General features: G+C 50.9%; 1 protein-coding gene across 1 annotated transcript; it reads right to left on the bottom strand.

Moving 5' to 3' along the window:
• Window positions 1-566: 566 nt before the first annotated feature.
• NOSIP (nitric oxide synthase interacting protein) lies at window positions 567-27,052 on the bottom strand. Its single transcript, XM_045380004.3, has 9 exons — window positions 27,011-27,052; window positions 5,458-5,528; window positions 4,792-4,897; window positions 3,748-3,829; window positions 1,924-2,083; window positions 1,709-1,827; window positions 1,390-1,577; window positions 1,160-1,268; window positions 567-678 (listed from the first exon to the last, which is right to left on the bottom strand). The coding sequence occupies exons 2-9, from the start codon at window positions 5,525-5,527 to the stop codon at window positions 607-609; spliced, it is 906 nt and encodes a 301-aa protein (XP_045235939.2). The 5' UTR covers window position 5,528; window positions 27,011-27,052; the 3' UTR covers window positions 567-606.
• Window positions 27,053-27,108: the final 56 nt, after the last annotated feature.

Consider the following 27,108-nt stretch of genomic DNA (forward strand, 5'->3'; position numbering starts at 1 on the left):
GTCGCCCGGGCTGGAGTGCAGTGGCCGGATCTCAGCTCACTGCAAGCTCCGCCTCCCAGGTTTACGCCATTCTCCTGCCTCAGCCTCCCGAGTAGCTGGGACTACAGGTGCCCGCCACCTCGCCCGGCTAGTTTTTTTTTTTTTATTTTTTAGTAGAGACGGGGTTTCACCGTGTTAGCCAGGATGGTCTCGATCTCCTGACCTCGTGATCCGCCCGTCTCGGCCTCCCAAAGTGCTGGGATTACAGGCTTGAGCCACCGCGCCCGGCCTAATTTTTGTATTTTTAATAGAGACAGAGTTTCACCATGTTGGCCAGGCTGGTCTCAACTCCTGACCTCAAGTGATACGCTGGCCTCGGCCTCCCAAAGTGCTGGGATTACAGGCGTGAGCCACCGTGCCTGGCCAGATTTTGTTCTTAATGTGAGACCACATTCAATATGCTTAGCTCGTTCTTTCAAACTCCAGCGTGCGCTGTAGGAGCGCTGTTTGCACGGCCCCGCATCCTCGCCTGCCCTGTCCCCAGGGCGCCCACGCCGCGAATGAAGGCGCCACGTCCTTGAGCACCCTTGAGCACCCAAGCCGGTTTATTTGGTCTCCCGCATACAATCAGGCCTGCATCACCGGCCGCGATTTCTCCGCTTGCAGCTTTACTCCAGAGCCCGCGAAGCCGGTACCGCCCTGGGGGAGGTAGAGAGAAGGGCGAGGTGGAGGCCGGCCCGGGGGTGACCGGTGGGGCTCCAGGTGGTAGTGGGGATTCCTAAGCGGGTCAAGGTGAAGCGGGTTGCTGGCTAAGGAGTAGGAGTTGGGGAGGGGGCAAGGAGTAGGAGTAGGAGTTGGGGGGGGGCGAGGCGACCGCAGTGGGCATGGATGGACAGGGCGCAGGGCACAGAGAAGAGGGTAGAGAGTGGCGGGGAGGGGCCTTGGGAGGGGACGTGTGAAGGAGAGGGGTGGAGCCTTGGAGGGATGGAGGCAGGGGAGGGGCGGGGCCTTAAAAAATAGGGCGGGGACGGGGCCTGGGAGAGCAGGAGGAAATTGGGGGCCTTGGAGAGTTGGAGGAAGGGGAGGGGACGAGGCCTTGGAGGGGGGGAGGGGGTGAGGGGGTAAGGGGGAGGGGCGGGGCCTTGGAGTGCTGCGGGAAGGGCAGGGGTGGGACTCTCACCCGCTGCAGCACGATGATGTCGCGGTCTGTGAGTTTGTCTCCAGTCACAGGGTCCACCATGTCCTTCCGAATCAGCTTCTCCACGCATTCGAGGGTGACCACAGCCCCACTGCGGTGAGGGCGAAGGTGGGAGACTGATCAGAGGCCGTCCTGGAGACCTACTGGCCCCAAAGCCGGCCCGCCCCGCAGGTTCCCAGGTGGTCCCTTCCCTCCCCTCCTAGGTGACTCACGAGGGCCGCAGCACAGCGCAGGGGGTGGCGTTGCTCAGGCTGTCGCGGGTCACGGCGCACACGTAGCGCTCGCTGCGCGTGATGAGCCCCACGCGGTCCACGGAGCTGTCGAGTGGTGTGAAGTGCACGGGCGTCAGGTCTGACATGCGCAGGGGCTTCCCCGACATGGGGCAGGTCACCGTGCGGGACTGCAAGGGGCGGAGAGAGGCAGGCTCAGTAGGCAGGGCTGGCGCAGGTGGAGAACGGGTGGTCCCTGTGCGTGAGAAGGACGCTGGGGGACCCTGGCGCCCTGGCAGCGAGGGGCGCTGTGGGGGCTCACCGGCTTCTCCAGCTTGGTGGCCTTGGCTTCGGGCGTCAGTGACGGGATCCAGAAGCTGGGCAGCACTTTGTCCTTGTCCTTACTTGGAGGACCCACACTGGGCCCAGGTTGGGCATTATCTGTGGAGGAAGAAAGGGACTCAGATGCCGCCCCCTGGGCCCGCCCAGCCCGCGGCGCCCCGCCCCCCAACCCACCACAAGCGCACTCTGAGTCACCTGGGCTGGTGCCCGAGAGGGCCTTGGCTGTGAAAGGGTTGAGAGGCCGGCTTACGATGGCGGACTCCTTCTCCAGGAAGCCCCGCACATGGTCCTGCGAGGCCGCCCGCTGAAGCTCCTTCTGCTCCTCCCGCCGGGTGCCCCGCTGCTTCTCGTAGGCCTGCGCGGGGCGGAAAGTAGGCTGAGCATCTGCCCGTGAGGGTGGGTTTGGACCACCCTCGGGGTTTGGAGGTATCTTCCTCTCATTTCACAGGTAGGTAAACTGAGGCCTACACAGTGGAGGCAGTATCTGGCAGAGGGTGGTAACTGCCTGGGCGGGTGTGAACCTTACTGCGTTGTATAGCCAGAGCGCCAGACTCAAAGCCCATCTCTGTCACTCTGTGGCCTGAGTGAGCACTATGACCGCTCCTGGCCTCAGTTTCTTCATCTGTAAAACAGGCTAACAGTGGTGACCCACCTCGGCGGCTCACTGAAGGTTACATAAGGTGAGTGTTTAAAGCATGGAGAGCCTCACCTGGCACTCAGCTAAGCGTTTAATTAATGTCACCTGCTGGCCAATTAGGTTTACTATACAGTGCATGCCCCAGACCGTGTTTGGGACGGGGGATGTAGACTCCAGGTCTAAGGGAATGCTGAGGAGCCCAGTCTACAGATGGGCAGGGAGTGAGGACGGGAGGAGTGAAGCCACATCCTGAGCTCAGGCCCGCCTGGCGCACAGCAGGTGCCTAGGCAGTGCTGCAGTTCGAGACCACCCTGGGCCACCCAGCTGAGTGAGGAGGTAACAGTGACAGTGATGGATGCTCAGGAGGGCCTCCGACATGACAACCAGGCTGTGTGGAGGACATGGGCACGGGGGAGCCACTTGCTCAGGACAAAAAGCCCAATAAGCACATGACCTGTAGTGTTTCCTCAGTGCCAACAAACAGGCAGGGGAAGAGGGGGACAGACCCACTGTGCCTCAAATGGGGATAAACAGGGCCCCTCCTACCCATCAAATGGCTTTGTCCATGGAAGGCCAGGCCAGGTTCCCAGTAAAACGCCTTGAGAATGCTCATCTGCCTGCACCTCCCAGGTTCCCTGCTGTGTCCTCTGATTTGGCCCTGTCAGCCCATTTTACAGATGATGAAACTGAAGCCCAGAAAAATGAAGTGATGTCGATTCATTTAGCACATCTTTTTTTTTTTTTTTCTTTTTTTTTTTAAACAGAATCTCGCTTTGTCACCCAGGCTGAAGTGCAGTGATGCCATCTCAGCTCATTGCAACCTCTACCTCACGGGTTCAAGCGATTCTCCTGCCTCAGCTTCCTGAATAGCTGGGATTACAGGCACCTGCTATGCCCAGCTAATTTTTTTTTTTTTTTTGTATTTTTAGTAGAGACAGGGTTTCACCATGTTGGCCAGGCTGACCTCTAACTCCTGACCTCAAGTGATCCGCCTGCCTCGGCCTCCCAAAGTGCTGGGATTACAGGTGTGAGCCACCACTGCCGGCCCATTTAGCACATCTTTACTAAGGACCTAAGCCACAGGGGGGAAAACTCGAAGTCCAGAAGGGAAAGTGGGCGTGTGTCAGACAGCCACAGGTAGAGTTACAACTATGCCAAGTGCTAACAGAAGAGGTGACTGGGGCAGATCCAGGGGACTGGCAGGAGCTCAGAGGAGGCAGCACCTGGGCTGAAATCGGTGAGGAGGATTTGGCCGGAAGCAGGAGGGGAATGGTGTACCAGGCAGAGGGAACTGAGACTGGAGGGCTCCAAGTGGCTCTGCCTGTGAGCTCAGACTCAAAAGCTCCTGCCTGCCTGTGCCTCCTTCTCCCCATCCCCATCACCTTCATCTGCCGGGCGATCTCCTTCTTCTGGTGCAGAATGTACTCCAGGATGGCCTCACGCTCATACAGGTAGCCATCTGGGCTGCAAAGACAGGGTGCAATGAGGAAGAAAGAAAGTGATCCTCCCGCCTCGGCCTCCTGAAGTGCTGGGATTACAGGCAGGAGCCATCATGATCAGCCCCAAGTTCAATTATTCGCTAGAATTCACAGAACTCAGCAAAGCTGTTACACTCATGGTGATAGTTCACTGCAGTGAAAGGATGCAGACTAAAATCAGCAAAGGAAAAAGGCACGTGGGGCAGAATCTAATAGAGACCAGATTTCAGCTTGCAGCTGTCCTCTCCCAATAGAGTTGCAGGGAAAGTGCTTCATTCTCGCAGCAACAATGTGTGCCACATGTTGTTGCAGCCAGGAGTTCGAGACCAGCCTGGGCAACAAAGTGAGATCCCCTGTCTACAAAAAACAAACAAAAAAGCCAGGTGTGGTAGTGCACCCCCGTGGTTCCAGCTACTCAGGGGGCTGAGGCAGGAGGATCATCTGAGCCTGGGAGATCAGTGAGCCAAGATCTCCTCATTGCACTCCAGCCTGGACAACAAAGTGAAGACTCTGTCTCAAAAAAAAAAAGAAAAAGAAAAAAAGAAACTGAAGGTGGCCTTGGGGGCCCTGATCATTACTGTCTTCTACAAAATATACCACTAATTGAGCACGTATTTAGTGCCTGGACTCAGCACCCGTTAAGCCTTTGTCCTACCATCACAGGCAGGTCATGGGAAGTGTCCGAAGGTGAGCTGCTGTGATGGCCTCGGCAGTGCTCCAAGAGCCCTACACCCCATTAGGAATATGTTCCTTTCCATCTGTTCCACACTATGAAACAGACACTAGGATCATGCCCATGTCCCAGGTCAGAAAACAGAGGCTCTGAGGATAAACTGCTCGTCCAGGGTTCCCTGGCTGTGCAGGTGGCCAGGCCCACACACACAGCCTCCTCCTGGTGGTTCCCTTGCCCTCCCCACCCAGACCTACCCATCCCTGTTCCCAGCTCACGTGACAACAGGATCGTGGCAAGGCTGCAGGGACAGACAACAGCAGTCGAAGTCCTTCACGGCATCCCGGCTCAGTCGAATGTTCTGGGTCCCATAGCCTGAGGCCGCTGGGGACAGAGAGGGGCAGAGTGATGGAGGGGCAGAGCGACAGGAGACATGCCCGTCTCCAAAGCCCCAGAGAGAGAGGCAGAGAGACAACGGGGTGGTGGGGGTGGGGGACTCAGAGAGAAACAGGCAGTTGGGAGCCGCTGTCTGTGTGCTGGGGCCATGGGCTGAACCCACAGGGAGGTGTCAACCCTGGAGGGTGAGAGGCAAACAGGCCTGGTCACTGAGTGGCAGCTCAGTGGAGGGGCTGACGGCTGACTCCCCTCCACCCTTCTGGCTGTGACCAAGCTCTAGTGCCTGTCCCTCTTTGGGCCTCAGTTTCTTCTTCTGGAGCATGGGGTAACAACAGCGCCATCCCTGACACTCTTGTTGGGAGGAGTGAGTTCATGCGCAGAAGGCAGGGAACACAGTGCCAGGCCACATGGGGGCGTGGGATCACCCGGCTGTTGTTTACATGGTCATGGCCATCAGTGTGTGTCGGGGGCGGGAGACAGACATCCGGCACGAGGGGAGATGGTGACTCCAAGACACATCCATGCCCCGCCCTGCCCTAGCCCTGCACCTGTGTCCTTCTTCTTCTCGTGGTAGGTGTAGACGGCCCCCGCGGTGCAGTTCTTGCCGTGCCGTGTCATCCTGGGGAGGAAGGGACAGTGGCAGGGCTGTGGTGACCGGAGGCAGGCAGCACAGGGAAGACCTCTACAGCCCTCAGAGCTGATCTGCCCCCTCGATGACTCTACAGCCCTCAGAGCTGATCTGCCCCCTCGATGGGAAAGCGGAGGTGGAGAAGCGGGGTGAGGTGGAGGAGAGGGAGGGCATGTGGTCACCAGGCCTCCTCCTGGAAGTCCCCCTTCCAGACTCACCTAGACTCATTTATATATGAAAATAGCACCTTTACCAACAGAATTCTTTGTTTGGAGGGAAGAGGGTGGGGATCCAGGGTTCAAATTCTACCCACTACTTCAGATTAGCTGGGGTGGTGGCTGTGCCATTTAATGGAGGCAGAAAAAAAAAGACACTAAGGGGGCCACTACTGTTGATGAATCCACTCCACCTTCCCTTCCCTTCTCCTATCTGTAGGCTCTGACTGAGGCCAAGGCGTGGACCAGCCCCGTGATTGGCTCAAGGCTTGGCACTTAGCCAAGGCTTGACCCAATCGCTGCGTACCAGTCCACTAGCGATTGGATCTAGCGTCTGTGATTATATCTCAGATCGACCAATCAGAGGGCAGGTCAGAGTAGGGCTCTGTGGCTAGGGGAAGAGCTACCTCCACTCCCACTGCGGGTAAAGGAGGAAGAGAAGACCCCAGAATCCTGGAGCTCAATTCAAAAAGCAAAACTTTATTCTGTAAGTTTTCAAACACATACAAAACCAGAATAGCGTAAGGAACCCCATGTACCCATGTCCTGAGGTCCAGCACCTGTCAACATCTTGCCACCCTACTTTGATACCTTTGATCATTCCCCATACTTGAGTGCAAGCCCCACCCTTTTAAAAGACTTTATTGAGACTTAATTCACATACCATAAAATTGACTTTTTTTTTTTTTTTTTTTTTTTTGAGATGGAGTTTCGCTCATGTTGCCCAGACTGGAGTGCAATGGCATGATCTTGGCTCACTGAAACCTCCGCCTCCCAAGTTCAAGCGATTCTCCTGCCTCAGCCTCCCAAATAGCAGGGATTACAGGTGCCTGCCACCACACCTGGCTAATTTTTTTGTATTTTTAGTAGAGATGGGGTTTCACCCTGTTGGCCAGGCTGGTCTTGAACTCCTGACCTCAGATGATCCACCCACCTCAGTCTCCCAAAGTGCTGGGATTACAGGCGTGAGCCACCGCGCCTGCCCCTGCATGCTTTTTTATCCCTTAAAAGGATTCAGAGCCAGGCTCAGGGCTCACGCCTGTAATCCCAAAACTTTGGGAGGCCGAAGCAAGAGGACTGCTTGAGTCCACAAGATAGAGATGAGCCTAGGCAACACAGCAAGATCCATCTCTATTAAATTTAAAAAGAAATAAGTTGATGGCCAGGTGCAGTGGCTGACACCTGTAATCCCAACACTTTGGGAAGCCGAGGTGGGGGCAGATCATGAGGCCAAGAGATCAAGATCATTCTGGCCAACATGGTGAAACCCCATCTCTACTAAAAATACAAAAATTAGCTGGGCGTGGTGCAGGCCTGCAATCCCAGCTATTCGGGAGGCTGAGGCAGAAGAATCGCTTGAACCCAGGAGGTGCAGGTTGCAGCGAGCTGAGATTGCACCACTGGACTCCAGCCTGGTGACACAGTGAGACAAAGAAAGAAGAAAAGAAAAGAAAAAAAAAAAAAGAAAGGAAAGAAAGAAGGAAGGAAGGAAGGAAACAAAGAAAGAATCTAGTAACATTATATACTAGTCTCACTCATCTCTAAGTTGCCACCTAAAAATTCTCCCAAGCTTAAACAGTTGCAAAGGATACAATTTCCAGCAACGTAAATGTGTAGCTAATGGAATCTAAATACTGTAATGATTTGAGACCATTTGAAAAATGCAAGAAAAAGCTCTGCTTTAACAGCAGAAAATTGTACATGTCCTGTTTTTCTCTTTGAACTTGTATTTCTGTTCCACTTCCCTCTCTGCCACCCATTTTTAATCTAGCATCTTTTTTTTTTTTTTTTTTTTTTTTTTTTTTTTTTTTTTTGAGACAGGGACTCGCTCTGTTGTCCAGGCTGGAGTGCAGTGGTACAATCACAGCTCACTGCCGCGTTGACCTCCTGGGCTCAAGTGATTCTCCTGCTTCAGCCACCCGAGTAGCTGGGACTACAGGCATGTGCCACCACGCCCAACTAATTTTTGTATTTTTAGTAGAGATGGGGTTTTGCCATGTTGCCCAGGTTGGCCTCAAACTCCTGGACTCAAGTGAACTCCTGGCCTCCCAAAATGTTGGGATTATAGGTGTGAGCCACTGCGCCTGGCACATCCTATTTTTTGTGCTTGAAAATTCTTTTGTTTTGAGACGGACTTTTGCTCTTGTTGCCCAAGCTGGAGTGCAATGGCGTGATCTCAACTCACTGCAACCTCTGCCTCTTGGGTTCAAGCAATTCTCCTGCCTCAGCCTCCTAAGTTGCTGGGATTACAGGTGCACACCACCACACCTGGCTAATTTTTTTGTATTTTTAGCAAAAATGGGGTTTCACCATGTTGGCCAGGCTGGTCTTGAACTCCTGACCTCAGGTGATCCACCTGCCTCAGCCTCCCAAAGTGCTGGGATTACAGGTGTGAGCCACTGCACCTGGCCTGAAAATACTTGCTTTAGTGATCACCCTGTTATATATCTCTGCAAGACAAAAAAATATGGATAGGAAATCCTTTTAAACATTTCCCATCGTTCCTAGGCTATAAGAGTCCAATATTCTTCTAGCAGCGGTTCTCAAAGTGTGGGTCCTAGGACCCACACTTTGGGTCCTCGGTGTGGTCCCCCAACACATTTCTAGGGAGTCTGCAAGGTCAAAACTGTTATCTTAATAATACTAAGACATTATTTGCCTTTCTCATTCTCATTCTTTCACAAGTACACCAGAGGCTCCATGAGGTGTGATACTGCAACACTAAATTAGTAGTAATTTGTTACAACAATGATAGGAAACTAATATAGTCACCAGGGAAACGCACATTAAAACTTCACTGAGGGCTGAGTGCAGTGGCTCACACCTGTAATCTCAGCACTTTGGAGGCTGAGGCAGGCAGATCACTTGAGGTCAGGAGTTTGAGACCAGCCTGGCCAACATGGCGAAACTCCATCTCTACTAAAAATACAAAAAGTTAGCCAGGCGTGGTGGTGCGCGCCTGTAATCCCAGCTACTGGGGAGGCTGAGGCATGAGAATCACCTGAACTCGGGAGGCAGAGGTTGCAGTGAGCCAAGATCGCACCACTGCACTCTAGCTTGGGGGACAGAGCGAGACTCCATCTCAAACAAAACAAAACAAAACAAAACAAAATAAAACTTCACTGAGATACCTCCCCCCACGTACCACAAGGGCTGCAATTAGACAGAGGGGTGCAGGCAAGGACACGGAGCTACTAGAACCCTCATGCACTGCTGGGGGAGTGCAGACAAGCACAACCACTTTGGAAAGCAACTGTCAGTATCTACTGAAGCCAGGCATATGCCAATCCTATGAGCCAGCAATTCCTCTCCCACATATACACCTAACAGAAGGGTACTCCTGTTTACAAGACACATACTGCCCTATTCTCAATGGCTCACAAACTAGAAACTACCCCACCCCTGTCAGCACAGAGTAGATAAAGAAACTGGGCCATAGCACATAATGGAAACGCCCAGCAATCAGACACAACAGCCTACTGTCATACCCATAGTATAGCTGAATCTCACAGACGCCGTGCAGGCCAGACACCAGACATGCAAAAGAAAACTTACTGGATGGTCCCATTCATGTGAAGTTCAAAAACTCACAAAGTAATTATGACATTAGAAGTTATGTGTGGGTGGGTGTGGTGGTTCACACCTGAAGTACAAGCACTTGGGGAGGCCAAGGCAGGAGGATCGTTTGAGCCCAGGAGTTTGAGACCCGCCTGAGCAACACAGCAAAACCTTGTCACTATGAAACATAGAAAAATTAGCTGGGCATGGTGGTGCACGCCTGTAGTCGCAGCTACTTGGGAGTCTGAGATGGATCACCTGAGCCCAGGGAGGTCAACGCTGCAGTGAGCCATGATTGGGCCACTGCACTCCAGCCTGGGAGTCAGAGTGAGACCCTGTCTCAAAAAAACAAAAAAAAAGTCAGGTGCCTTTGGGAGGCGGAAGGTGGGGTGACTGGGAGGGGGCACAGGTAGCCTCTGGGAGGCTGGGAATGTTGTTTCTTGTTCTGGGTGCTGGTTACATGGGTGTGTTTGCCCTGAAACTCGCTGGGTTAGACAGTTATGCTTTCTGTACTTCTTGGTACATGTTATAAAAAGAAATTGGCTGGGCGCCATGGTGCATGCCCAGCCAATGTCTTTGGCTATAATCTCAGCACTTCAGGAGGCTGAAGCTGGAGGATCACTTGAGCTCAGGAGTTCGAGACTAGCCTGGGCAACATATTGAGACGCCATCTCTACAAAAAAAAAAAAGTATATAAGGTGGGCGCAGTGGCTCGCGCTTGTAATCCCAGCACTTTGGGAGGCCGAGGCAGGTGGATCATGAGGTCAGGAGATCGAGACCATCCTGGGCAATTCAGTGAAAGCCTGTCTCCACTAAAAAATACAAAAAACTAGCCGGGCGTGGTGGTGGGTGCCTGTAGTTCCAGCTACTCAGGAGGCTGAGGCAGGAGAATGGCGTGAACCCGGGAGGCGGAGCTTGTAGTGAGCCGAGATCGCGCCACTGCACTCCAGCCTGGGCGACAGAGAGAGACTCCGTCTCAAAAAAAAAAAAAAGAAAGAAATCAATGGCTCCATCTTGGCCATCATTCCCCCTCAGCCCACAAGGCACGTCCTTGGTCTCTATGTGGCTACAGATTCGTCCCTGCATGAACGCGACTCTTGGATTTGACACCTGTGGACAGACATCCTTGTCCATTATGACAAAGCAGTTTGGTACCCAATGTGTAGTATGTGTCCAAGGATGTTTTTCAGATAAATTCTTTTTTCCTTTCTTTCTTCCTTTTTTTTTTTTTTTTTTTTTTTTTTTTTTTTGAGACGGAGTCTCGCTCTGCCGCCCAGGCTGGAGTGCAGTGGCCGGATCTCAGCTCACTGCAAGCTCCGCCTCCCGGGTTCACGCCATTCTCCTGCCTCAGCCTCCCGAGTAGTTGGGACTACAGGCGCCCGCCACCACGCCCGGCTAGTTTTTTGTATTTTTTAGTAGAGACGGGGTTTCACCGTGTTAGCCAGGATGGTCTCGATCTCCTGACCTCGTGATCCGCCCGTCTCGGCCTCCCAAAGTGCTGGGATTACAGGCTTGAGCCACCGCGCCCGGCCCCTTTTTTTTTTTTTTGAGACGGAGTGTCATTCTGTCATCCAGGCTGGAGTGCAGTGGCGTGATCTTTGCTCACTGCAACCTCTGCCGCCCGGGTTCACGCCATTCTCCTGCCTCAGCCTCTCGAATAGCTGGGACTACAGGCGCCCGCCACCTCGCCCGGCTAGTTTTTTGTATTTTTTAGTGGAGACGGGGTTTCACTGAGTTAGCCAGGATGGTCTCGATCTCCAGATCTCGTGATCTGCCCGCCTTGGCTTCCCAAAGTGCTGCGTTTACAGGTATGAGCCACTGCGCCCGGCCTTTTCTTTCTTTTAAGACAGGGTCTCACTCTGTCATCTAGGCTGAATGCAGTGGTGCAATCATAGCTCACTGCAGCCCCAAACTCCTGGGCTCAAGTGATCCTCTCACCATAGCCTCCCAAGTAGCTGGGAATACAGGCGTGTACCACCACGCCCAGCTAACTTTTTATCCAGACGGAGTCTTGCTATGTTGTCCAGGTTGGTCTTGAACTCCTGGGCTCAAGCGGTCCTCCTGCTTTGGCCTCCCAAAGTGCTAGGATGACAGGGTATGAGCCACTGCACCCAACCCTGCTTTTAAGATAATTTTTAAAGTGGAATCACTAGTTCAAAGGGTGTGTGCATTTAAAATGTGGTTAGAGGCTGGGCTGAGTGCAGTGGTGTTTACAACTAATTGATCACAACCAGTTACAGATTTCTTTGTTCCTTCTCTACTTCCACTGCTTCACTTGACCAGCCAAAAACATATATACACACATATACATATATACACACATATACATATATACACACATATACATATATACACACATCTACATATATACATATACATATATACATATATACACACATACATATATATATATATATTTTTTTTTGAGACAGAGTCTCACTGTCGCCCAGGCTGGAGTACAATGGCATGATCTTGGCTCACTGCAACCTCTGCCTCCCAGGTTCAAGCAAATTCTCCTGCCTCAGCCTCCTGAGTAGTTGGGATTATAGGCAGGCACCACCGCGCCCAGCTAATTTTTGTATTTTTAGTAGAGACAGGGTTTCGCCATGTTGGCCAGGCTAGTCTTGAACTCCTGACCTCAGGTGGTCCTCCTGCCTCAGCCTCCCAAAGTGCTGGGATTACAGGCATGAGCCACCATGCCCAGCCAAAAAATGTTTTTGCTAGAATTTACTAGTTGCTCTCCATACAGACTGCACAGGTCTCTATACCTCCAACAACATGAGAGAGCCACTCCTCACAACTTTGCCACAGGGCTTCGTGGGGCCGGCTCTGAGCTGTGCCTGGGTCAGCAAGGAGCCTCCTGTACTGTGCTGTGGAAAATGTGGCATCAGTGAGAGGCTGGGAGAAGATATTTGTAATGCCTACAATCGACAAGGGACTAATATTATTTTTATTTTTATTTTATTTATTTTGAGACAGAGTCTTGCTCTGTCACCCACGTTGGAGTGCAGTAGCACATTCCTGGCTCACTGAAACCTCTCCGCCTCCTGTGTTCAAGCGATTCTCCTGCCTCAGCCTCCCGAGCAGCTAGGATTACAGGTGCCTGCCACCAGGCCCGGCTAATTTTTTTGTATTTTTTTTTTTTTTTTTTTTTAGTAGAGATGGGGTTTCACCATGTTGGCCAGGCTGGTCTTGAACTCCTGACCTCAGGTGATCCGGTCGCCTTGGCTTCCCAAAGTGCTGGGATTACAGGCATGAGCCACTGCACCCTGCCAACAAGGGACTAATATCTAGAATGGTCAGTTCTACTATAATGCATGCATTTATAAAAATCACAGCAATATGCAAAATCCTGCAGTCAAAACCACAGGGCTTACAGAGAAAACAGGATTGTGTCACGATCCTCGTAAACTTTGTCAGTGATGCTTAAAGAAAAAGACAAGAACGGAATACAAAAGGAGAGAACAGTTTCACACAGGCGAGGTGGTTAAGACATACCAACATACTCCAAAATATATGGCACTTGACCTTGACAAAGACTTGAAGTTTGTTATGGCAATGGTTGTGGGGTGGAGGGAGCAGCTTGTGAATTACTGTGATGTGGTGGAAGGAGGGTTATCTGAGATCTGATGGAAAGTCCTAGTACCAGATGTGGATGGGTGTGGCTCCTAACACCCGGGGAACTGCGGCGGTGGTATTTGTTTGAAGTGCCGTGTATGTGTGCTTTGTGTATGCCTACACTTGAAGTGCCGTGTATGTGTGCTTTGTGTATTCCTACACACACACTTATAGCAGAGTGCAGTTTCCTGGATTCACCTTGGATGAGCATAAGCAAATGTGAAATTGGGGTTATGCTCAAATTGTTCCCTGATATATCAACTGCATTGGAATAAATTCACATTTTCAAAATAAGTATTATAGTAGAACTGATGGTACATGAAACTTCAGCAAATCAAAAAGAAAATAAAAGCCACTCCAATAGAAAGATGAGTAAAAGAGGCTGGGTGCCATAGCTCATGCCTGTAATCCCAACACTTTGGGAGGCCAAGGCGGGAAGACTGCTTAAGGCCAGGAGTTCAAGACCAGCCTGGGCAATATAGTTAGACTCCATCTCTAAAAAAAAAAAAAAAAAAAATTGTTTATTATTTTTTCTTGAGAAGGAGTCTTGCTCTGTCACCAGGCTGGAGGGCAGTGGCATGATCTTGGCTCACTGCAACCTCTTGGCTCACTGCAACCTCCGCATCCCAGGTTCAAGCAATTCGCCTGCCTCAGCCTCCTGAGTAGCTGGGACCACAGGCGTGCACCACCACACCCGGCTAATTTTTGTATTTTTAGCACAGATGGGCTTTCGCCATGTTGGTCACACTGGTCTTGAACTCCTGACCTCGTGATCTGCCCGCCTTGGACTCCCGAAGTGCTGGGATTACTGGTGTGAGCCCACTGCGCCCAGCCTGGGAGGATTTTTAAATCATAGTGCTTGATGAGAAAAGAGTAAAACGAGCTCAATACCATGTAGGCACAGGAAATCTACAGGTGCAGACAATTATACTTTTTTTTTTTTTTTTTTTTTTTTTTTGAGACAGTGTCTCGCTCTGTCGCCCGGGCTGGAGTGCAGTGGCCGGATCTCAGCTCACTGCAAGCTCCGCCTCCCAGGTTTACGCCATTCTCCTGCCTTAGCCTCCCGAGTAGCTGGGACTACAGGCGCCCGCCACCTCGCCCGGCTAGTTTTTTTTTGTATTTTTTAGTAGAGACGGGGTTTCACGGTGTTCGCCAGGATGGTCTCGATCTCCTGACCTCGTGATCCGCCCGTCTCGGCCTCCCAAAGTGCTGGGATTACAGGCTTGAGCCACCGCGCCCGGCCTGACAATTATACTTTTTTTTTTTTTTTTTGAGACGGAATCTTGCTCTGTCGCCCAGTTTGGATTGCAGTGGCACAATCTAGGCTCACTGCAGGCTCCGCCTCCTGGGTTCATGCCATTCTCCCGCCTCAGCCTCTGGAGTAGCTGGGACTACAGGCGCCCGCCACCAGGCCCAGCTAATTTTTTTTAATTTTTTTTTAGTAGAGACGGGGTTTCACCATGTTAGCCAGGATGGTCTCGATCTCCTGACCTCGTGATCCGCCCACCTCAGCCTCCCAAAGTGCTGCAATTACAGGCATGAGCCACCGTGCCCAACCTACAATGATACATTTTAAAGAACACTTGGCCAGGCACGGTGGCTCACGCCTGTAATCCCAGCACTTTAGGAGGCCGAGGCAGGCGGATCACCTGAGGCAGGAGTTTGAGACCCGCCTGGCCAACATGTTGAAACCCCGTCTCTACTAAAAATACAAAAATTAGCCGGGCGTGGTGGCAGGCACCTGTAATCTCAGCTACTCAGGAGTCTGAGGCAAGAGAATCACTTGAACCCAGGAGGTGGAGGTTGCAGTGAGCTGAGATCGCGCCATAACACTCCAGCCCGGGGGACAAAAGTGACACTTCGCCTCAAACAACAACAACAACAACAAAAACACTTGCGGGACGGGCGAGGTGGCTCACGCCTGAGGCCAGCAGATCACCTGAGGTCAGGAGTTCAAGACCAGCCTGGCCAACAAGGTAAAACCCTGTCTCTACCAAAAATACAAAAATTAGCCGGGTGCAGTGGGTGCCCGTAATCCCAGCTACTTGGGAGGCTGAGGCACGAGAATCGCTTGAACCCAGGAGGCGGAGGTTGCAGTGAGCCGAGATTGTGCCAATGTACTCCAGCCTGGGTGACAGAGACTAGTCTCAAAAAATAAAGAATAAAAAATAAAGAACACTTGCAGACAAAAGGCTCCACATTACACATATTAGTTGTATTCAGGAAAGATTGTCTCCTGCTCTCAACTAGGCTGCAAGTAAGATCCAGAAGTTGGGGTGGGGAGCACAACCAAGGGTCCCACCGATGTAAAAAGCAACTTCATCTCTATCGCCCCCTTCTGGTTGCTTTGAGAAACTTGCCTTTCCCATTCAAAACTTGAAACACAAACCTCTAGGAGCTACGGAGCTCTCTCTCCCCCTACTGGCGTCTTCTCAGAAGCCACTCTGGGTTTTATGTATATTTACACAGAATCAACGCAAAGACCTTTACAGTTGGATGCGTTTTGACAAATGTATACACCCTTGTGACCTATGGAGATACAGAACCTTCCTATCACCCTAAATACCCCCTCACGCCCATTCCTGATCAATGTGCCCCTTGAGGCAGACAGGGCTGCTTGCAGAAGGGGACCTTGATCAAATACCCCAACTTGACCCAGGGTCCCCTCCACGTGCCAGGCTCCTCCTCCGACTTCCTCCTGACCGCCAAGCTTCTCAGTGAACGTCCAGCACCTGTTGCCTCCCCTCACTCACCTGCCACCCGCTCCCCAGCCCCCACAACTGCCACTCATGAAGGTCACGGTGACCTTCTCGTGGACACATTCCCCACTCTATTCTTAGTTGTCAACTCCCTTGACCCTCTGTGGTATTTGGCTCTAGGCACCTTGGCTTTCCCAGAGATGAGCTTGCTTGCTGTTTTGTGGCCAAGAACTGAGGTTTCAACACAGATGGGAACATTTTCCCTCCAAAAATGGGAGGAACAGCTGTAGAGGAAGCATTTAAACTTTTTTCAATTTTTTTTTTTTTGAGATGGAGTCTTACTCTCTTGCCCAGGCTGAAGTGCAGTGGCACGATCTGCAACCTCCACCTCCCGGGTTCAAGCAATTCTCCTGCCTCAGGCTCCCAAGTAGCTGGGATAACAGGCGCCCACGCCCAGTTGTTTTTTTTTTTTTTTTTTTAAGTAGAGACAGGGTTTCACCATGTTGTCCAGGCTAGTTCTGAACTCCTGACCTCGTGATCCGCCCACCTCGGCCTCCCAAAGTGCTAGGATAACGGGTGGGAGCCACCGCGCCCGGCAAACTCTTTGATTTTTAAAACTCAGTGATTTTTAAGATCCTGAGACCAGGCTGGGCACGGTGGCTCACACCTGTTAATCCCAGCACTTTGGGAGGCCGAGGCGGGCGGATCACGAGGTCAGGAGATCAAGACCATCCTGGCTAACACGGTAAAACCCTGTCTCTACCGAAAATACAAAAAATTAGCCGGGCGTGGTGGCGGGCGCCTGTAGTCCCAGCTACTCGGGAGGCTGAGGCAGGAGAATGGCGGGAACCCGGGAGGCAGAGCTTGCAGTGAGCCGAGATCGCGCCACTGCACTCCAGCCTGGGTGACAGAGGGAGACTCCGTCTCAAAAACAAAAAAAAGATCCTGAGACCAGAAAGTGTGAGCGCCTCCAACCAAGGGTTGAAGAATAGCCAGGTTCGGGATTTATAAACTCCGAAAGCTGAGCTCTCCTGCCCCACACTGTATTGTCTCCTTGGTAGGTCCAATTTCTTTTTTTTTTTTTTTTTTTTGAGACGGAGTCTCGCTGTGTCTCCCAGGCTGGAGTGCAGTGGCGTGATCTCGGCTCACTGCAAGCTCCGCCTCCCGGGTTCACGCCATTCTCCCGCCTCAGCCTCCCAAGTAGCTGAGACTACAGGCGCCCGCCACCACGCCCGGCTAGTTTTTTGTATTTCTTAATAGAGACGGGGTTTCACCGTGTTAGCCAGGATAGTCTCGATCTCCTGACCTCGTGATCCACCCGCCTCGGCCTCCCAAAGTGCTGGGATTACAGGCTTGAGCCACCGCGCCCGGCCGGTCCTATTTCAAAATAGAAAGCAGACTGCTGCCATCTGCTATCACCAGTATTTCAGAGAGGAAACAGACAAAGAGCAGGAGCAACCGATGTCAGCATCATCCCTGCCTCACAGGACAGGAAACAGGCTCACAGCATCTCCCAGCTGGGAAGTGGCAGAGCTGGGACTCAGACCCAGGCAGCCAGGCTCTGGAACCATTCCTGACAACTGTCAGTTTTCCCAGGAAAGTCACAGTCTCAGAAAAAAGGCCAATCAGGCTGGGCGTGGTGGCTTACACCTGTAATCCCAGCACTTTGGGAGGCCGAGACAGGTGGATCACGAGGTCAAGACAGTGAGACCATCCAGGCCAACATGGTGAAACCCCACCTCTATTAGCTGGGTGTGGTGGCGGGCACCTGTAGTCCCAGCTGCTCAGGAGGCTGAGGCAGGAGTATCGCTTGAACCCAGGAGGTGGAGTTTGCAGTGAGCCCAGATCACACCACTGCACTTCAGCCTGGCAACAGTGCGAGACTCCATCTCAAAAAAAAAAAAAAAAAAGAAAGAAAAGAAAAAAAGCTGCTCTGAACTAGACCCTGGCTCTAAGCATTTCACTGAGTATCACAACACCTCAAATGGTTGAATATCACAGCACTCCACTGAATATCACAACACCTCAAATGATTGAATATCACAGCACTCCACTGAATATCACAACACCTCAAATGGTTGAATATCACAACACTCCACTGAATATCACAACACCTCAAATGGTTGAATATCACAACACTCCACTGAATATCACAACACCTCAAATGGTTGACTATCACAACACTCCACTGAATATCACAACACCTCAAATGGTTGACTATCACAACACTCCACTGAATATCACAACACCTCAAATGGTTGAATATCACAATACTCCACTGAATATCACAACACCTCAAATGGTTGAATATCACAACACTCCACTGAATATCACAACACCTCAAATGGTTGAATATCACAATACTCCACTGAATATCACAACACCTCAAATGGTTGAATATCACAACACTCCAATGAATATCACAACACCTCAAATGGTTGCCATAAATGAAGAGAGGCACAGAGGCGGTGCCCTAGGTTATGCAGCTAGTGAGTCCTACAGCTGAGTTTGATCCAAGCACCTGTGGCTTTGACCACCCACTGTGCCAGCTGGCTGCAGGCGGCCTCAGGCACTGTGCTGAACTCTGAGAGAGGATCGGACAGCTAGTGTGTGTCTTGTCCTCCCCGAGATCCTGTCTCCTTTCTCCTCCAGAGCACTGCCAAGGTATGCCTCCTCTAAGAAGCCTGCCTCTCCGGGATCAGTTAGGTTCTCCTCACACTTGACCATGCCCTGAGCTACCTCCATTATAGCCCATCCCTTGGTATTTCGGCTCCAGAGTAGGGGCCCCTGGTTGGTGGGGCCTGGGTTGAACTTCAGTCTGGGTCCCAGCATTGCCTGGCACCTGGGAGGTCTCAGAGATGTCATGATAGAATCGATGAACCACCTTCAATCCTAGGGCCAGGGGAGGTGGGTTAGCAATGAGCTAACCGTGCAGCTATGACATCATGCCTTTAATACACTCATAATTCATTAGGAACACATGAATCACAGCAGCACTAGAAGAACAGAAGTAATCATCATATCCTTTAATCCCTTAAGAATCAGACCTTGTGGGAAGCACTTTCCATATGTGAACACATTCGGTCCTCAGGACGACCTCCCCACGTTCTGCCCCTTTTATTTCATTTTATTAATTAATTAATGTATTAATTTTTGGGGACGGAGTCTCACTCTGTCACCCGGACTGGAGTGCAGTGGCGCAATCTTGACTCACTGCAACCTCCGCCTCCCGGGTTCAAGTGATCCTCCTGCCTCAGCATCCCAAGTAGCTGGGATTATAGGCACGCACCACCATGCCCAGCTACTTTTTTTGTATTTTTAGTAGAGACGGTGTTTCACCATGTTGGCCAGGCTGGTCTGGAACTCCTGACCTCAGGTGATCTACCCACCTAGGCCTCCCAAAGTTCTGAGATTACAGGCATGAGCTACCGCGCCCGGCATCGCCCATTTAATAGGTAGGAAAATTAAGGCTTGAAGAAATTGGCCTCTGACAAACCAGTCTCGGGGGGCTTTTCAGAATGGAAGTTGATTAAGTCACTCTCTTCAACTGCTTCTTGGACATTACTCAAGACAAAAACCAAACTGTTCAGACTCGTGTAAGAGAAATGGGAGAATAGGAAAACTGCCATTTTGCAACCTCTGGTGAAATAGTTGACTCAGGCAATGATTGTTGATGGATGGCATTAATGGAGAGGCTGATGGGGCCTGGAGAGTCACAGGATGCTAATTCTCGCTGCTGGAAAAGACACAGTTGTAACTTTACAGTGCGCTTTTCGATGGCTGCCACCCGTCTCAGTCTACTCCCGCTGCCATAACAAAACACCACTCTGGGAGGCTTAAACGATAGACATATTTTCTCCAGTTCCTGAGGCTGTAAGTCTAAGTTCAGGCTGCCAGCATGGTGGAGTTCTGGTGACACCCTCTTCCTGGTTTGCAGATGGCTACCTTCAGTGGCAGAGAGAGCGCTCTCTGGTGTCTCCTGTTTTTTGTGGGGAGTCTCACTCTGTCACCTAGGCTGGAGTGCAGCAGCAGATCTCAGCCTACTGGAACCCCCCCCTCCTAGGCTCAAGTGATTCTCCTGCCTCAGCCTCCTAAGTAGCTGGGATTACAGGCGTCCACCACCATGCCTTGCTAATTTTTTTTTTTTTTTTTTTTTGAGACGGAGTCTTGCTCTGTCGCCCAGGCTGGAGTGCAGGGGCATGATCTTGGCTCACTGCAAGCTCTGCCTCCCAGGTTCACGCCATTCTCCTGCCTCAGCCTCCTGAGTAGCTGGGACTACAGGCGCCCGCCACCACACCCAGCTAATTTTTTGTATTTTTAGTAGAGACGGGGTTTCACCGTGTTAGCCAGGATGGTCTCGATCTCCTGACTTTGTGATCTGCCCACCTCGGCCTCCCAAAGTGCTGGGATTACAGGCGTGAGCCGCCGCGCCCGGCCTAATTTTTGTATTTTTAGTAGAGATGGGGTTTCACCATGTTGGCCAGACTGGTCTTGAACTCCTGAACTCAGGTGATCCACCCACCTCAGCCTCCCAAAGTGCTGGGATTATAGGCATGAGCCACTGTGCGCGGGCGGCCTCCTCCTTTTAAAGGACACCAATCCGTCAGATTAGGGCTCTGCCCTTTCACCTTAATTATCTCCATAAATTATGGCCCTACCTCCAAACATAACCACCTTGGGGAGTGAGGGCTTCAACATACGAATCTGGGGGGACATTCAGTCTATAATGCTGCCTGAAGCCTGAATGAATTATGCCACCCCTGAAAGTGGGGCATCCAGGCCGTATGCAACATGAAGGGGCCACCTCTGAAGTAATCACTTGATGGCTGAACGGAAATTTAATCAAGTCTTTACATTCAATTTCCTGATTCTAGGAAGTCAGGGGATACAGTAGGGAATAACAAAAAACGGCCAGAGAGTAACTGTTTTGAACTTTGCAGGCCAAACAGCCCCTGTAAGTATCCCACTCGGCCCCTGTAGCATAAAAGCAGCCACAGACACACAAATGGGCATGGCTGTGTTCCAATAAAACTTTATTTTTGGATTCTGACACGGAATCACGTACAATTGTCATAGGTCACCAAATTCATTCTTTTGATTTTTTCCAGTTATGTAAAAATGTTAAAAACCAGGCAGGGCGCGGTGGCTCACGCCTGTAATCCCAGCACTTTGGGAGGCTGAGGTGGGCGGATCACGAGGTTGGGAGATGGAGTCCATCCTGACTAACACGATGAAACCCTGTCTCTAGGGCGCCTGTAGTCCCAGCTACTCGGGAGGCTGAGGCAGGAGAATGGCATGAACCCGGGAGATGGAGCTTGCAGTGAGCCAAGCTCACGCCACTGCACTCCAGCCTGAGCGACAGAGTGAGACTCCATCTTAAAAAAAAAAAAAAAAAAAAAATTAAAAACCATTTTTAGTTTGCAGGCTGAACAAAAACAGGTAGCAGTTACAAAAGTCAGATATCTGCTGGCTGTTGTGGCTTGCAACTGGATAGAGCGCTTTGGGAGGCCAAGGCAGGAGGATCACTTGAACTCACGAGTTCAAGACCAGCCTGAGCAACATGGCAAAACCCTGTCTCTACCAAAAAAAAGCAGTAGCAACAGGAGTTTTGAGACTAGACTTGAACTTGCTATGGGGAACACAGCAAGACTCCATCTCTACAAAACAAAATGTAAAAAATTAGCTGGGCATAGTGGCATGCACCTGTGGTCCCAGCTACTTGGGAGGCCGAGGCAGGAGGATCCCTTGATCCCAGGAAGTTGAGGCTGCAGTGAGTTATGATCGTGCCACTGCACCACTGCACTCCAGCCTGAGTGACAGACTGAGACTTTGTCTCTGGGGGAAAAAAAAAAAAAAAAAAAGGGCCGGGCAAGTTGGCTCACACCTGTAATCCCAGCACTTTGCGAGGCCCAGGCGGGGCAGATCATCTGAGGTTGGGAGTTCAAGACCAGCCTGACCAACATGAAGAAATCCCATCTCTACTAAAAATACAAAATTAGCCGGGCGTGGTGGCACATGCCTGTAATCCCAGCTACTCAAGAGGCTGAAACAGGAGAATCACTTGAACTCGGGAGGCGGAGGTTGTGATGAGCTGAGATCACACCATCGCACTCCAGCCTGGGCAACAAGAGCAAAACTCCATCTCAAAAAAAAAAAAAAAAAAAAAAAAAAAATCAGGATATCTGATAAGGGAATTGCAGTGAGAATATATTAAAAACTAAAAACTTGGCCGGGCGCGGTGGCTCAAGCCTGTAATCCCAGCACTTTGGGAGGCCGAGACGGGCGGATCACAAGGTCAGGAGATCGAGACCATCCTGGCTAACATGGTGAAACCCCGTCTCTACTAAAAATACAAAAAACTAGCCGGGCGAGGCGGCAGGCGCCTGTAGTCCCAGCTACTTGGGAGGCTGAGGCAGGAGAATGGCGTAAACCCGGGAGGCGGAGCTTGCAGTGAGCTGAGATCCGGCCACTGCACTCCAGCCTGGGCGGCAGAGCGAGACTCTGTCTCAAAAAACACAAAACAAAACAAAACAAAACTAAAAACTTACAACTCAATAGTGAAAGGACACCTAACACAATTTAAAAATGGGTGAAGGATTAGAATAGACAGTTCTCCAAAGATCTAGAAATGGCCAATAAGAATGTTAAAAGACACCAGTTCACACCCAGTAGAATGACTATAATCAAAAAGACAGATAATAATAAGTGCTGATGTGGATATGGAGAAACTGGAACCCTTATATATTGGTGGTAGACGTGTAAAATGGTATAGCCATTTTGGAAAAGTCACAGTTTCTCAAAAGGCTAAATAGTCACCTTTTGACCCAGCAATTCCACTGGTAATAGAAATAAAAACATACATCCACACAGGCCGGGCGTGGTGGCTCACGCCTGTAATCCCAGCACTTTGGGAGGTCAAAGCGGGTGGATCATGAGGTCAAGAGATCAAGACCATACTGGATGGTGAAATCCCACCTCTACTAAAAATACAAAAATTAGCCGGGCGTGGTGGTGCGCACCTGTAGTCCCAGCTAGTTGGGAGGCTGAGGCAGGAGAGTCGCTTAAACCTGGGAGGCGGAGATTGCAGTGAGCCAAGATCCCGCCACTGGCCGGGCGCGGTGGCTCACGCCTGTAATCCCAGCACTTTGGGAGGCCGAGGCGGGCGGATCACGAGGTCAGGAGATCGAGACCATCCTGGCTAACATGGTGAAACCCCGTCTCTACTAAAAATACAAAAAACTAGCTGGGCGTGTGGTGGGCGCCTGTAATCCCAGCTGCTCGGGAGGCTGAGGCGGGAGAATGGCGTGAACCCGGGAGGCGGAGCTTGCAGTGAGCCTAGATTGTGCCACTGCACTCCAGCCTGGGCGACAGAGTGAGACTCCATCTCAAAAAAAAAAAAAAAAAGATCCCGCCACTGCACTCCAGCCTGAGTGACAGAGCAACACTCAATCTCAAAAAAGCAAACAAACAAACAAACAAACATACATCCACACAAAAACTTATATACAAATGTTGCTAGCAGTATTATTTATAAAAGCTAAAAAGTGGAGGGCCGGGCGTAGTGGCTCACGCCTGTAATCCCAGCACTTTGGAAGGCCGAGGCAGGTGGATCACCTGAGGTCAGACGTTCAAGACCAGGCTGGTCAACATGATAAACCCCGTCTCTACTAAATATACAAAAATTAACCAGGCGTGCTGGTGGGCGCCTGTAATCCCAGCTACTTGGGAAGCTGAGGCAGGACAGTCACTTGAACTGGGGAGACGGAGGTTGCAGTGAGCCAAGATCGCACCATTGCGCTCCAGCCTGGGCTACAAGAGCAAAATTTCGTTTAAAAAAAAGTGGAAACGCCGGGCGCGGTGGCTCACGCCTGTAATCCCAGCACTTTGGGAGGCCGAGGCGGGCGGATCACAAGGTCAGGAGATCGAGACCACGGTGAAACCCCGTTTCTACTAAAAATACAAAAAATTAGCCGGGCGCGGTGGCGGGCGCCTGTAGTCCCAGCTACTCAGGAGGCTGAGGCAGGAGAATGGCGTGAACCCAGGAGGCGGAGCTTGCAGTGAGCCGAGATTGCGCCACTGCACTCCAGCCTGGGCGACAGAGCGAGACTCTGTCTCAAAAAAAAAAAAAAAAGTGGAAACAACACAAATGCTCATCAACCGAACAACAGATAAGAAAATAAGTATATCGGCCGGGCGCGGTGGCTCATGCCTGTAATCCCAGCACTTTGGGAGGGCCAGGCAGGTAGATCGCAACTTCAGGAGATCGAGACCATCTTGGCTAACACAGTGAAACCCCCGTCTCTACTAAAAATACAAAACATTAGCCGGGCATGGCGGCGGGCGCCTGTAGTCCCAGCTACTCAGGAGGCTGAGGCAGGAGAATGGTGTGAACTCGGGAGGCGGAGCTTGCAGTGAGCTGAGATCTTGCCACTGCACTCCAGCCTGGGGGACAGAGCGCAAGATTCCGTCTCAAAAAAAAAAAAAAAAAAAAAACACATGCTAAGTGAAAGAAGGCAGGCAGTCACAATAATATTTTATGGTTTCATTTGTGTGAAATACCCCGATTAGGCAAATCCATAGATATAGCAGATTAGTGGCTGCCAAAGGCTGGGGGTGGGAAGGACTGGGAGAAAACAGGGAATGACTGCTAATGAGTACCATGGTTTCTTTTTGGGAGATGAAATGTTCTTATAGTGTTGATAGTTGCACAACTCTGTCAACGTACTAAACACCACTGAATTGTATACTTTCAATGGGTGAATTATATGTTAGGTAAATTATATCCCACTAATGCTTTTTTTTTTTTTTTTGAGAGGGAGTTATGCTCTTTTGCCCAGGCTGGAGTGAAGTGGCATGATCTCGGCTCACTGCAACCTCTGTCCCCTGGGTTCAAGTGATTCTCCTGCCTCAGCCTCCTGAATAGCTGGGATTATATGCACCAGTCACCACAACCGGCCAATGTTTGTATTTTTAGTAGAGATGGGGTTTCACCATGTTGGCCAGGCTGGTCTCGAACTCCTGACCTCAGGTGATCCACCTGCCTCCACCTCCCAAAGTGCCAGGATTACAGGCATGAGCCACTGCGCCTGGCCAATGCTGATTTTTAAAACAGGTAGCTGGCAGGATTTGGGTTTGGTCTGTAGAATGTAATTAGCTGATCCCTGGCATGAAGAAACAAGTAAAATGAGGCCAGGCTCAATGGCTCCCACTTGCAATCTTAGCATAGCACTTTGGGAGGCCAAGGCAGGAGGATTGCTTAAGCCCAGGAGTTTGAGACCAGCCTGGGCAACACAGCGAGATCTTGTATTTTTTTTTTTTTGATACGGAGTCTCGCCCTGTCGCCCAGGCTGGAGTGCAGTGGCACGATCTCCGCTCACTGCAACCTCCGCCTCCCGGGTTCACGCCATTCTTCTGCTTCAGCCTCCCGAGTAGCTGGGACTACAGGAGCCCGCCATCACGCCCGGCTAATTTTTTTTTTTTTTTTTTTTTTTTTTTTTTGAGACGGAGTCTCGCTCTGTCACCCAGGCTGGAGTGCAGTGGCCGGATCTCAGCTCACTGCAAGCTCCGCCTCCCGGGTTCACGCCATTCTCCTGCCTCAGCCTCCCGAGTAGCTGGGACTACAGGTGCCTGCCACCTCGCCCGGCTAAGTTTTTGTATTTTTAGTAGAGACGGGGTTTCACTGTGTTACCCAGGATGGTCTCGATCTCCTGACCTCGTGATCCGCCCGTCTCGGCCTCCCAAAGTGCTGGGATTACAGGCTTGAGCCACCGCGCCCGGCCACGCCCGGCTAATTTTTTGTATTTTTAGTAGAGACAGGGTTTCACCATGTTAGCAAGGATGGTCTCGATCTCCTGACCTCGTGATCCGCCTGCCTGGGCCCCCCAAAGTACTTGGATTACAGACATGAGCCACCACGCCCAGCCGGAACAGTTCTAAATTAAGAGAGATGTAAAACACAATAGCAAAAAACACTATATCCTGATTGCAACAAACCCACAGTTACACTGGACTTGACTCTGCACCACGTAATGGATAGTAGTCTAGAATTACAGTTGTTCTTGTAAAGTGTGATAATGGTATTGTGGTCATATTAGCAATGTTTCTGGTTTTCACACGCGCACCCTGTTAAATAAAATTTATAGAAGGTCATTGGTTAGGACTGAGCTCCTGCACTAGGTTCAACGAACCAAACCAAAATGGAGTCACTCATGCTAAAGTTCCATGCTTCCAAGCCAAAACTAAGTTGATACCCGATCTTCTGAGACATCGGGAGAGAGATAATAGCCAAATCCCCAAACAGCCCAGTTTTAGCCCACCTGATAAAGGAAGTCCCCTCTACTTTAACCTTTAACTTAGAAATTTAATCAAGTTAATCAATTTAACCAACTAGCTTTTTGTTTTCAGTTTCTGACTTTCTCAGCCCTTTGTCTCTGAAAACAACCTCCTCCTCTGCTCAGCTCATCGGAACACTCATGCTATTTTCCATAATTAGATGTTGTTCGATTGTAGATCCACAAATAAATGCCAATTAAGATCTTCTCACTACATGTGTTGTAATTTTGTCTTTTGACAATCCTTAAGTGTCGAGATGCCGAGGATTTGTTTTAATCTCTTTATGGTTAAAAAAAAAAACACAGCAAGTATGGCAAAAATAATAATTGGTAGATTTGGGTGACAGAAATTCCTGTATTCTTCTCTCAGTTTTATGTAAGTTTGAACATTTTCATAAGAAAACATTAACATCAAACTGTCTCAAGGACCCTTCAAGCCCCAAGTTCACAGAATTAGCAGCACAATCAGAATGCGAATCCACGACTGCCTGACCCCGAAGCTCCACACAGGAAAAGGTGAATCCCTGCACCAACCCCGAGAGGGAAGGGGCTATCAAAAACGTGAAGAGAAGGTGGCGATGGACGACTGCACAATCTGGTATCGCCCGCCGTCCCACCACAGTCTGAGAAACTGAGGCCAGGAAAGGAGTTATCTTTCCTCAACTCCCACTGCTTAGACCGCCAGCAATCCCAGTCCACTCCTTCCCTTGGGACCACCAGCAAATCGCCATCATCTACAGCGGAACTGTAACTCTCAGGAGAACTGGCCGATGCTGGCTACCACTTCGCTGAGTTTATTGTGAGAGAGAGTGAGAGTGAGTGAGTGAGAGTGAGAGACACAGAAGGAGAGAGAACTGCCCGATGGACGGTTGGCCACCTCCAGGAGAGTGTAGTTCAGCTTCAAACTTGGGGCGCCCGGACAGCTCTATTAATAATGATTGACAGGGAATCGGGAATCCAAAATCTTGCCCCAGTCTCCCTCAGGACCCCAGATCTCTAGCCCGCAGGAAAGCGATCCCAGCAACACCCTTCCTGCACCGCCTCGAACTTACCTCCCGAACGACTCCCGGTCCCTCGGTCGCTTCTTCAACTGTGCCCCGACACCGGAAAGGAGCACTATTTTCCCCCTCCGCTCCGCCCACTTCCGCCC

Source organism: Macaca fascicularis, chromosome 19 (genome assembly GCF_037993035.2).
Source record: "Macaca fascicularis isolate 582-1 chromosome 19, T2T-MFA8v1.1".
Taxonomy (NCBI): Eukaryota; Metazoa; Chordata; class Mammalia; order Primates; family Cercopithecidae; genus Macaca; species Macaca fascicularis.

What these genes read in the sequence shown, in the direction of transcription:
- NOSIP (XM_045380004.3), bottom strand. Translation starts at nt 5,527, where the DNA reads ATGACACGGCACGGCAAGAACTGCACCGCGGGGGCCGTCTACACCTAC. An exon ending in TGCGCTGTGCTGCGGCCCTC is followed by an intron (nt 1,269 to 1,389) that starts GTGAGTCACCTA and finishes CCCTCACCGCAG; the next exon opens with TGGGGCTGTGGTCACCCTCG. An exon ending in ACATCATCGTGCTGCAGCGG is followed by an intron (nt 679 to 1,159) that starts GTGAGAGTCCCA and finishes TACCTCCCCCAG; the next exon opens with GGCGGTACCGGCTTCGCGGG.